At 42.2% G+C, this 12,886-nt stretch overlaps 1 protein-coding gene across 11 annotated transcripts in view; it reads right to left on the bottom strand.

The window, feature by feature from the left end:
• Positions 1-11,351, bottom strand: part of LOC126080253 (adenylate cyclase type 10-like) — a 63,934-nt gene extending 52,583 nt beyond the window's left edge. For 6 of the 11 annotated variants that reach the window (XM_049891517.1, XM_049891526.1, XM_049891538.1 and 3 more), the window contains exons 1-4: positions 11,175-11,351; positions 10,032-10,136; positions 4,527-4,565; positions 3,646-3,789 (exon numbers count right to left, since the gene is read on the bottom strand). In XM_049891517.1, coding sequence (XP_049747474.1) covers positions 3,646-3,789; positions 4,527-4,565; positions 10,032-10,136; positions 11,175-11,331 — 445 coding nt within the window. In that variant the 5' untranslated portion in view covers positions 11,332-11,351. The other 5 variants (XM_049891555.1, XM_049891569.1, XM_049891548.1 and 2 more) reach the window with 4 other exon arrangements.
• Positions 11,352-12,886: the final 1,535 nt, after the last annotated feature.

The raw sequence follows: 12,886 nt of genomic DNA, 5'->3' as shown, positions 1-12,886 counted from the left end.
AGAGAAATAAGAGCCTTTACACGAACAGATATATGCACACTCATGTTCACTGCAGCACTGTTTACAATAGCAAAAAATGGAAGCAACCAAGGTGCCCATCAGCAGATGAATGGATAAATAAATTATGGTATATTCACACAAGGGAATACTACACATCGATAAAGAACAGTGATGAATCTGTGAAACATTTCATAACATGGAGGAACCTGTAAGGCATTATGCTGAGTGAAATTAGTCAGTTGCAAAAGGACAGATATTGTATAAGACCAGTATTATAAGAACTTGAGAAATAATTTAAACTGAGAGAAAACATTCAGGGTGGGAAAGGGGTATTTGCTAATTAGATAGTAGATAAGAACTACTTTAGGTGAAGGGAAAGACAACACACAGTACAGGGGAGGTCAGCACAATCGGACTAAACTAAAAGCAAAGCAGTTTCCTGAATAAACTGAATGCTTTGAAGGCCAGTGTAGCTGGGGCTGGGGTTTGGGGGCCATGGTTTCAGGGGACATCTAAGTCAATTGACATAATAAAATTTATTAAGAAAACATTCTGTATCCCACTTTGAAGAGTGGCGTCTGGGGTCTTAAATGCTAACAAGCAGCCATCTAAGATGCATCAATTGGTCTCAACCCACCTGGATCAAAGGAGAATGAAGAACACCAAGGACACAAGGCAATTACGAGCCAAAGAGACAGGAAGGGCCACATGAGCCAGAGACTACATTATCCTGAGACCAGAAGAACTAGATGGTGCCTGGTTACAACCGATGACTGCCCTTGACAGGGAACACAACAGAGAACCCCTGAGGGAGCAGGAGAGCAGTGGGATGCAGACCCCAAATTGTCATAAAAAGTCCAGACTTAAGGGTCTGACTCAGAGTAGGAGGATCCTGGTGGTCATAGCCCCTGACCTTCTGTTGGCCCAGGACAGGAACCATTCCCGAAGCCAACTCTTCAGACATGGATTGGACTGGAAAATGGGTTGGAGACGGATGCTGGTGAGGAATGAGATTCTTGGATCAGGGGGACACTTGAGACTATGTTGGCATCTCCTGCCTGCAAGGGCGATAAGAGGGTAGAGGGGGTTAGAAGCTGGCAAAATGGACATGAAAAGATAGAGTGGAGGGAGACAGCAGGCTGTATCATTAGGGGGAGAGTAATTGGGAGTATGTAGCAAGGTGTATATAAGGTTTTTGTGTGAGTGCCTGACTTGATTTGTAACTTTCACTTAAAGTAGAATAAAAATCATTAGAAAAAAAAACAAAACCGTTATTAACTGCATGCCATACGTCCAAGAATCTAGAGGATTGAACCTCTAAGAATGAAAAATATGATGTCTGAGATTAAAAAAAAAAAAAAAAAAAAAATGGGGTCCAACTCTGTATTCTGACACTGCAAAAGAAAAGATTTGTAAATTTAAAGACACAGCATTAGAGACTACCGAAAATGAAAAACAGGGAGAAAAAAAGACAGAAAAACAATGAGCACAGCCTCAGTGAGCTGTGGGACAATTTCAATAGTACCATATGTGTGGCTGGAGAGTTCAAAAGAAGAGAGGAAGAGGGGACAGAAAAAGATATTTGAAGAAACAACGGCAGAACACTTTCCAAATTTGACAAAATTGGTATTTAAAGGATCTTATTTTACATTTGTATTAATAACTGTCAAAAGGGCCTCTTTTAAAAGCATTTATAAATTTTACAAATTTAAGTTGGAGCAAATTAAACTGCAAGTAAGCAGAAGAAAGGAAATAATAAAAAGATCAGAGAACCAAAAAAACAGAAAAACAATAGAGAAAGTGCAATAAAACCGAATGCTTGCTCCTTGAAAAGACCAATAAAACTGACAAACATTTAGACAAATTGATGAAGAATAAAAGAGAGAAGACAAGAGTTTACCAGCTGCTCTTGAGTCGATCCCAGGGAGTGGCAAGGGAGAGGGCTTACCAAGGGGTACAAGAAAACTTCTGAGTGATGAATATGTTTATTATCTTGTTGTGATTGTGATGATGGGTTCACAAGTGTATAAATATATCAAAACTTATCCAGTTATACTCTTTCAATAAGTACAGTATAAATTATCAGTCTTCAATAAAGCTGTTTAAAAAAAAAAAGATGGAAGACAGGAGCGCTGCCATTAAGACAGAATATGATTGCTCACCACTATTCCTTAAAATATAAATGAATGGCTTACAGCCAACTTTTCCCCACTATTAAAAATTCCTTGATGCGCTTTCTAGCCTCCTGTGAAGGAGCAAGGTGTATAGAACTGTCCTTTTAATCCTGACTCTGCCATTAGTAAAGCTTTGTCCTCTGTGTGCAGCTTTAAAATTTTTATTGTACTGTATTCTTGATTATATAACACATTCACATGATTGAAAATCCTAACTACATGAAGAGTATACATTAAAAAATCTTGTTTCCACTTAAATACCTGTCTATACTATTTTCCCCAATGTTGTTGTTGTTAGGTGTCATCGAGTCGGTTCCAACTCACAGTGACCCCTACGTACAACAGAATGAAACACTGCTTGGTCCTGCACCATCCTCATAATCTTTGCTATGTTTGAGCCCACTATTGCAGCCCCTGTGTCAATCCATCTCATCGAGGGTCTTCCTCTTTTTTGCTGACTCACTACTTTACCAGGCATGATGTCCTTCTCCAGGGCACTTTTCTGGGAACTTTTATTAGTTTATGTATCTTCTTAAAGTCTCTTTATATAAATACGACCAAATGAGAAGAAAAATTCTTAATTTTCCTTCTTTCCTAAAAGGTAACATACAAAAAACACTGTTCTGCATCTTACTTTTTTTCATTTAACTATCTTGGAGTTATTGTCATATCATCTCCTTTTTTTAAAGTTACAAAGAATCTCATGGAATACACATCCTATTGTTTATTTAACCAGTTTCCTAAAGACAGATGATTGGACTGTTTTCAATCTTTTATTACAAACCACAGTGTAATCAATAACCTTGTACATAAGACACTTTATAAATGTTTAGGTACACATATGAGATAAATTCCCAGAAGTGGGACTGCTGGGCTGAAGAATAAATGGCATTTGTAATCTTGATAGAGATTACTAAATTGCCTTCCACAGAAGTTGTACCATTATTTCACTCCTACCAGCAATATATGAGAAGGCTTATTTTCTCACAGCCTCACCAACATGTTGTCCATCATTTAAATTTTTGCCTAAGAAGGAAATCCTGGTGACGTAGTGGTTAAGAGCTATGGCTGCTAACAAAAGGTCAGCAGTTCAAATCCACCAGGTGCTCCTTGGAAACTCTATGGAGCAGTTCTACTCTGTCCTACAGGGTCACTGTGACTCCAAATCGACTGGATGGCAATGGGTTTTACAGGTAAGAAACGATATATATCTCAATATACTTTCAATTGGCATTTTTCTTGCTATGAAATTGAGCATCTTTTCACATGTATAAAGGCCTGGTGTATCTCTTTGTCTATATCCTTTGTCCATTTTGGTCTTTTCTCGAATTCTAGGCACTCTTTCTATACTCAGAAAATCTACCCTTTGTTTATATATGAGTTATCAATACTTTTCCCCAGCTTGCCATTTATCGTATGAATTTTTTTATAGGGTTTTTTTTCAACTGAACACTCTTTTAGGAGCTACTACCTATCTTTAGCTGCAGGTCCTGGCCTTCTCTGGTATGGTAGATTCCAAATTTCTCCTGTATCTCCAAACTGCATTTTGCCACCAGGGTAATGATGTCACTCAGTTGATTCTTTTCCACTGTCCAGAGTGCCAGGAGCACATTCCCTGCAGAGACATAGGATAGGCTGACGGGGTCGAATACCTGGGCTTACCTGGTCCAGGGCAAAGCCCCCAATAATAAAGATCAGCTTGATCAGTGTAAATTTTATGTGTAGGTGTCAGGTAAAGTGTTTCGGCTCTATCCATTATGCTAGGCTAAAAAAACTACCTTAGATTCTCAAAACCAATCAGAATATAAAAACATGACTAGGTAGAAGTTTGAAATGTTCCCAAAGTTTATGAAAACTTTTGGTAATCTTCCCTCTACCAGGTATACTGACAGATGGCAAGGGGTGCTAGAAAAGATAGGTTCAATGTCAAGTCAAACTTAAGGGCTGTTTTAACTAAGTTTATTTGAGAAGATGGGCCAACTCTGGGGTACTGTAGCTATTAATGATCCTAAGAGTTCTCCAGATTCCTAGAAGCCTCTTGACTACTCCTTGACTTATACTTAGCTTTTGCTGTTAATGACCAAATTTTGCATCACTTTCCCCAAGAATGCTTCTATAGACATTTATTTTCCTGTCATTCAAGCTAAAAGAAACAGAAAGCACATGTGCATTTAATATGGGCAAGGCTTTTCCATTGACTGGGGAATCCTTTGAGGCAGAGACTGTCTTCCTCATCTTTGTATCCCCAGGATTAAATGATACAAACAATGCAGAATAAATGAATATGCCAAATTCCACCTAAATAGTTTTCTCATTCACAGTCTTTTAAATATTTAGAAAACTGAAAAATACCTGTGATATTTAGGATATCGCCTCCAAAACAGAGCACATCTGAAATCAAGTAAGTAAGAGAGAGGGAAGTAAGTGGAAACCAACTTATACCATGACAGAATCATATACGATTAAAAGAACGGCCTAGTGAGTCTTTTCTGGTCTATTTATTCATTCCAAAGCTCAGGCTCCTTCTTCCTTCCCCCTACCTTTTTTGCAAAATCTATCCATACCCGTATCTACCTTCTCCTTTACTCTTCCAGGCAAAACGGAAGGAGTATTCCTGTTCCCTCCAAAGCCATTCCTTATTTGTGCTCTGGACCTTATCTTTTCTTGCCTTCCCAAGGACTGCACTCCCTCCCTTCTCTTCACTCTACTGGATCATTCCCATCAGCACCGTCTAAGTTATCCAGTGCTGCTGTAACAGAAATACCACAAGTGGATGGCTTTAACAAAGAAAAACTTATTCTCTCACAGTCTAGGAAGGTAGAAGTCCAAATTCAGGGTGCCAGCTCCAGGGGTAGGCTTTCTCTCTCTCTTGGTTCTAGGGGAAGGTCCTTGTCATCAATCTTCCCTGGTAGGGGAGCTTCTCAGCACAGGGACCCTGGGTCCAAAGTGCTATTCCCTGGTTCTTGTTTCTCTACTTGCTTCTCTCTTTTACATCTCAAAAGAGATTGATTTAAGAAACAACCTAATCTTGTAGATTGAGCCCTGCCTCATTAACATAACTACCTCTAATCCTGCCTCATTAACATCATAGAGGTAGGATTTACAACATAGGAAAATCACATCAGGTGACAAAATGGTATACAATCCCACAATGCTGGGAATCATGGCCTAGCCACGTTGACACACATTTTTGGGGGACACAGTTCAATCCCTAAATCCATAACAACCATCTTCAAAAACAAGAACAAAACACAACGAAAATAACCCACTTATTCTTGACTCTACCTTTTCCTCTAGATATTAGCACTGCTTTTCTGCTACATTCACAGCAAAATGTCTCAAAAAACAACTGGCTATCTCTACTTTTCTTTACCTCCTATTCACTCTCTTTGAAATTATTTTCCATACCATTATCTTCTCAGCTCAAGCCAATCTGACTTCCATCTCCACCATGTCATCAAAATTATCAAGATCATCACCACCATTCATTTTGCCAAATTCAGTATTTTTCTGACCTCACTGTACTTGATATCATTTTCAACTCTGCTGGCTGCTGCCTCTTGGAGATACTACTTCCCCTTTGGCTTCAGGACCATACTATCCTATCTCACTGGCTGCTTTACAGGCTCTTTTGCAGGTCTTCTCTCCAGTTATAATCCTCACCTGGAGCTCCTCAAGCCTCAGCCTTAGGCTCTTTCTCTTTGTGTACAATTTCCCCTAAGTGAACTCAATCAGCTCTTAACTTTAAGTATCATGCCATCAACTCACATTTTTATCTCTAACAGAGGTTTAATTAGTCTCTGAGCTTCAGGCTCTATCATAGCTACCAACTTATTTCTCTACTTGAGTCTCTTACTGCCATCTCAAACTCAACACATTCAAAACAGAACCCTTAATTTTCTTTCCCATCTCAGTAGGTGATGCCACCATCGATTTAGTTACAAAAGCCAAAAAACTGTGAGTCTCTTTCCTCACTACCCCCCACTGAAATCCAATCCATCAGCAATTCCTGTCTGTTGAACCTGCAGAATATGCTTCAGATTAATCCACTCCCGTACATCTCCACTGCCACACCCCTAGAGCTATGGTCCGCAACGTTGGCTGCACACTGGAATTGCCTGTGAAACTTTTGAAAACCCTTATGCTTGGACCCACACCAAGAGATTCTGATTTAATTCATCTTGGGTGAAGTCTATGCATCAGGATATCTAAAAGCTCCCCAGGTGGTTATCTAATGTACAGTCAAGATTGGGAGCCACTAGACCAAATCTCCATTTCTCTGGGACTGCTCCAAGTGCCTCCTCCAGTTTTCTCTCTTATTACTCACCACCCATTGGTCCCCTATAATTCAATCTCCATTAGGCAGCCAAAATGAACTTTAAAAAATGTAAATCAGATCACATCACTGCCCTGTTAAAAGCTTTCCGTAATTTTTCACTGTAAAAAAATATAATCCAGACTCCTTACTATGGTCTACAGAGTTTGATGATCTGATATTCTCCATCGTCACCTCAAGCCACTCTTCCCCCTGCTAACTAGGCTCTGGCCATACTGGCCTTCTGTCAGTTCCTAGAACATGCCAGCTTTCTCCCACCTCAGGACCTTTCTACTTGATGTTCTTCTGCCTGAAATGCTTTAGCCTTAGCTTTTCACAAGGTATTTCTCTCATCCCTCACGTCTCAGCTTAAACAATGTCTCCTCAGAGGAGCCTCCTATGACCACCCTATCTAAATCAAAGACTCCTCTACCCCACAATTATTTACTTATTTATTTTTACCACTGTACCCTGTTTATCTCCTTCATATATAATCTATAAATATTTTGCTTACTTATCTGTTTGAGAGAGTGTGGAAACTCCAGGAGGATAGGTAATATGCCTCTCCCCTCCCTGGTATTTCTCATACCCAATAGTTCCTGGTAAACAATACATACATAATAATTTCTACCTTCCCCTTTCATCCAAACCTAATTAGAAATAGTGAAAGATCTTTTATACTTGGTTAAGAAGTGAGTCAAATAATCAAATTTCTAACGTAGATGCAGCAAAGTAATTATTTTGGTTAACCTCAAAATAATGAGGGTAACTATGGAGTTACTATCGGCAAAGTCTGGGAATGTTACGTAAGTACTAAAAGGTGTTGCTGTTGTTGTTAGAGGCCATAGAGCTGATTTTCTCCCAAGCAGCCCCATGTGACAGAGCAGAACCGCCTCATAGGGTTTTCTTGCCATAGTCTTTATGGGTCCACAAGAGCCAAACTACGACCTTGAGCACTTCCCACCTGAATTTAGAGACCATCTCGAGAATAGGTCTGATGTGCTGAACACTAATGACCGAAGACCAGATGAGCTGTGGAATAACATCAAAGACATCATGCAAGAGGTCATTTAAGACAAGAAAGAAAGACCAAAATGGATGTCAGAAGAGACTCTGAAACTTGCTCTCGAATGTACAGTAGCTAAAGCTAAAGAAAAAAATGATGAAGTGAAAGAGCTGAACAGAAGATTTCAAAGGGCAGCTAGAGAAGACAAAGTACTATAATGACATCTGCAAAAACCTGGAGGTAGAAAACCAAAAGGGAAGAACACACTCAACATTTCTCAAGCTGTAAGAACTGAAGAAAAAATTCAAGCCTTGAGATGCAATACTGAAGGATTCTGCAGGGAAAATATTAAGTGACGCAGGAAGCGGCAAAAGAAGATGGAAGGAATACATGGAGTCACTATACCAAAAAGAATCGGTCGACGTTCAACCATTTCAGGAGGTAGCATATGATCTCAGGAACTGATGGTACTAAAGGAAGAAGTCAAAGCAGTACTGAAGTTTTTGTTGCCAAAAAAAAGGGATCCAGGAATTGACGGAATACCGAATGAGAAGTTCCAACAAATGGATGCAGCACTGGAAGTACTCACTCATGTATGCCAAGAAATCTGGAAGACAGCTACCCGGCCAACTGACTGGAAGAGATCCATTATTTATGCCTATTCCCAAGAACGATGATCCAACCAAAAGCGGAAATTATTGAACAATATCATTAATATCACACACAAGGAAAATTTTGCTGAAGGTCATTTAAAAGCAGCTGCAGCAGTGTATCAACAGGGAACTGTCAGAAATTCAAGCCAGATTCAGAAGAGGACGTGGAACCAGGGATATCACTGCAGATGTCAGAGGGATCCTGGCTGAAAGCAGGGAATACCTGAAAAATGTTTACCTGTGTTTTACTGACTATGCAAACGCATTTGGTTGTGTGGATCATAACAAATTATGGATAAGATTGTGAAGAATGGGAATTCCAGAACACTAAATTGTGCTTATGAGGAGCCGGCACACATCAAGAGGCAGTCATTAGAACAGAACAAGAGAATACTGCCTGGTTTAAAGTCGGGAAAGGTGTACATCAGGGTTGTTCCTTTCACCATACCTTTATTCAAACCGTATGCTGAGCCAATAATCCAAGAAGATGGACTACATGAAGAAGAGTACGGCATCAGCATTGGAGGAAGACTCATTAACAACCTGCATCATGCAGATGACAGCACCTTGCTTGCTGAAAGTGAAGATGACTTGAACACTTACTGATGAAGATCAAAGACCACAGCCTTCAGTATGGATCACACCTCAACATAAAGAAAACAAAAATCCTCACAACTGGACCAATAAGCAGCATCATAATAAACAGAGAAAAGATTGAAGTTGTCAAGGATCTCGTTTTACTTGGATCCACAATGAATACCCATGGAAGCAGCAGTCAAGATATCAAAAGACACATTGCACTGCACAAATCTGCTGCAAAAGACTTCTTTAAAGGGTCGAAAAGCACAGATGTCACCTTGAAGACCAAGGTGTACCTGACTCAAACCATGGTGCTTTTAACTGCCTCATGTGCATGGGAAAACTGAGAAAGCCAGACAATGAATAAGGAAGACTGAAGAACAACTGACACCTTTGAATTGTGGTGCTCGTGAAAAATACTGACTATACCATGGACTACCAAAAGAAAGAATCAATCTGTCTTGGAAGAAGGACAACCACAATGCTCCTTAGAAGCAAGGATGGCGAGACTACATCTCACATAGTTTGTAAATGTTATCAGGAGGGATCAGTCCTTGGAGAAGGACATCATGCTTGGTAAAGTAGCAGGCCAGTAAAAAAGAGGAAGACCCTCAACAAGATGGACTGACACAGTGGCTGCACGAATAGGCTCAAGCATAACAACGATTGTGAGGATGGTGCAGGACTGGGCGGCACTTGACTACCATTCAAAAGATTGGTGGTTTGAACCCACCCAGAGGTGATCAAACGACAGGCCTGGTGCTCTGCTTCTAAAAGGTCACAGCCTTGAAAACCCTATGGAGCAGTTCTACTCTGCACACATCAAGTCACCATGAATTAGAATTGACTGTATGGCAACTAACAACAAGGCCTAACTAGACTGAAAGCTCAAGAACGGTCTTTTGCACCTTCTGCACCTATTACAGTGTATGTCATAGAGTAGGTTCGCAAAACACGTTTGCTGCACAAATGAATTTTTCCCGTATTAGGCATATATCCACAAGCCTAATACGGGGCAGAAAATAAAGACAACACCTATTCTTATTTCACAGAATTAAAGTACAATAACAGAATGGGAAGGTATCTTTTATAAATCGTATCTGCTGTACAAACATGAGGCACATGATTATTAGAAGAGACAACCTGAGGAATATTTTATTTTAAAACAAAATACAAATATGCAAAGTAAAAGCCAAAATTAGTTTCTTTCCCCCTTTCTGAACCATGAGTCAACAGGATACAACGGCAGATACAGGCAAAAGCCCAGCACCACACCTCCTTGCTCCCCCACAACGGTCACTCACGCTCCACGATGTCACTAATGTAATAACTGAAGATGTGGGCCAGTTTGTCCATGTCATGCTCCGACTTGCATGTCAGGCTGAATCTGTCCATTAATGCTGTAAACCCTGACCAACAAAGCAAAAATGACTATTTGTTAGCTGCAAATCCTAAACTTTTAGGCCCTATTCCCACTAAAATCAGACCAGTGTAAAGGAAGCAGATCCCTTGGAACTGAGTAACTCCATTTTCCTTTTAACATGGTGTTAACGAGAGAGCATTCAGGGCCAGGCAGGTTGTTGCTGCTGCTGCCTCTGGGGTTTCAGATTCCCAAGGGCCACTCTCTCCATGTTTTCAGGAGCTGCAGCTGGTGAAGATTCACCAACAAGCGCTCCTTTCATCTGAAACCTGCTCCTCTTTCCCGCCACCCTGTGAGGCTCTCTGACCAAGGGAAGCTAACCGATTTCCCCAGATGTGAGGGATAGACAAACCACTAACAAAGGGGATGGATTAAAGCTTCGTTAGGGAGAACTCATGGTGAGCTCCTTGAGGGCAGGCACCTTATATCACTTATCTTCACATTCATGACAGCATAAACTTCTCACATATTTGTTGAATAAATGCCTCTCAGTGTAGCTACTACTGTGTATTTCTAAACAAAAAACACCGAATCCACTGTCGTCGAGTTGATTCTGACTCATAGTAGCCCTAGAGGACACAGAACTGCCCCATAGGGTTTCCAAGGAGCGGACGGTGGATTCAAACTGCCAGTCTTCTTGGTTAGCAACCGAGCTCTTAACCACTGTAAATCTCTACTATAACTGACCAAATAAAATATTGGACTTGGACCAATTTGTCCATGGAACACTTACTGAAAACGCTCGGGATAGGAGAAAACCTGGGTTCAAAGCGAGCCGTGTGGCCCTAGAAAAGTCCCTTCCCCTCTGAGTCTCAATTTCATTGCCTCTGAAGTGAGCTCAACGCTAAACCAATCATCCCTAACGGTCCGTTGCAGCTCTGAAAACGGAGACTCTCCGAGTTTCCTACGGAGGCGGCGGCGCGCACCTAGGAGGCCAGCCCCATAACCGCCGCGGCGTCCCGGAGCTAAACCCCAACGGCCTCGGCCCCGCAGGCCGGGGCACTGCCGCGCCTCCCTCCGCCCTCACCTGTCACGTGGACGCCTAGCAAGACGCCTTGGGCCGTGGCAAGCTCGGGTTCCGCTCCCCGGGGCTTCCCGAAGACCAGCAGGTCGGGAAGCAGCGCCGCCAGCCGGGCCTCCACGGGCCACAGAGGCGGCGCCGCCTCCCGCTTGCCGGTCGCCATGGCGGCGGCGGGGTTGCCCGCCGAACTACCGGAAACAGGGGCTCTCGGCGCGACAGCCAATCCGCATGGACGGCCCTGGCGGAGCTCTCCCGCCAGCCAATCCACGCAGGCCTCCTTGGGGTAGCGCCAATCGAAAGTGGCCCCCCCCGAGCCACCTGCGTCACACCGTCTTCGCGGTTGCTCTAGGTTTCCCTGGGGGGCGGCACTTTTAGACGAGCAACGCTGATAGATTTAATCTTAAAATGTGGAAGGTGAAGAATATTCGAGGTGAAGGCAGATCATCTAGGATAAGTATCAATAACCCCAAAACCAAACCCACTGCCGTCGAGTCGACTCCGGCTCGCAGCGACCCTATAGGACGGAGTAGACCTGCCCCACGTCACCAGAACAGAAACTTTGGTCGTCTCTGAACTTTGTAGAACAAATTCCACGGGCACAAACCTGACTAAAGCAAATCCAGGATCTTTTTTATTTAACACCGTTAGGCTACTTGAACTGTTAGTCTTTTTCCTTGGTAGTTTTTTTTTTTTTTTTTAGCGGGGACAGCTCTGTTGCGCTTCATTATGACATTGCCCCGCCCCAGGAACTTTCTCCAGCTTTGCGCTTCATTATGACATTGCCCCGCCCCAGGAACTTTCTCCAGCTTCTGGTTCTGTGACTCCTGCTGGATAACGGCATGCTTGAGGCTGCCCGTCTTGGTTGACTCAGATTCCTGGAGACCAGAAGGGATGAGCATGTTGTGGATTTTTAACTATCAGCAAAATTTGTTTTCTGAGGAATTCCAAAAAATCGTCTCCGCTATCTTTAGATCTAAACACCTTATAACCCAGGGATGTTTTTGTTACAACTAAAGGGAAGGAACCCTGGTGGTGCAGTGGTGAAACACTGGGATGCTCACCAAAAAGTTTGGCAATTGGCGGGAGAAATACGTGGCAGCCTGCTCCTGTGAAGATTCACAGCCTTGGAAACCCTGTGGGGCAGTTCTGATCTTTCCTACAGGATTGCTATGAGTCGAAGTGACTGGATGGCAACTGTTTCTTTCTTTTTTTTTTTTTTTTAAAGAAAAGGGCTAATTTTATGCATGGAATTACTACCAAACGGAAAACCCGTTGCCATCGAATCAATTCCAACTTATATCAACCCTACAAGGACAGAGTATAACTGCCTCATAGGATTTCCAGGGCATGGCTGGTGGATTTGAACTGCTTACACCTTTTGGTTAGCAGCTGAGCTCTTAAGCACTGCCACCAGGGCTTGGAATTACATCATATTTTAATTAGCACTCCCTAGTAGCTTTTTAGTAGTAGTAAGACCAAGTATCTTCAACACACAGGTGACAGAAATGTCAGCAAGTAGAAGGGGCAAAAAGGGAAGGAAAAGATTAAGGGAAGAGATACAGCTAAGAGGCCTGGACATACTGTCCACAGGGATTTGAGTCCCTGGGTGGTGTACACAGTCATGTGCTGGGCTACTAACTGAAAGGTTGGTGGTTTAAGTCCACCGAGGCTCAGAATAAAGGCCTGGCAATGTACTTAAGAAAAATCCCAACCATTGA

This window comes from Elephas maximus, chromosome 1, assembly GCF_024166365.1.
Source record: "Elephas maximus indicus isolate mEleMax1 chromosome 1, mEleMax1 primary haplotype, whole genome shotgun sequence".
Classification (NCBI taxonomy): Eukaryota; Metazoa; Chordata; class Mammalia; order Proboscidea; family Elephantidae; genus Elephas; species Elephas maximus.
The sequence above is the reverse complement of the archived record's forward strand: the minus strand, read 5'-3'. Positions and strand labels throughout refer to the sequence as shown.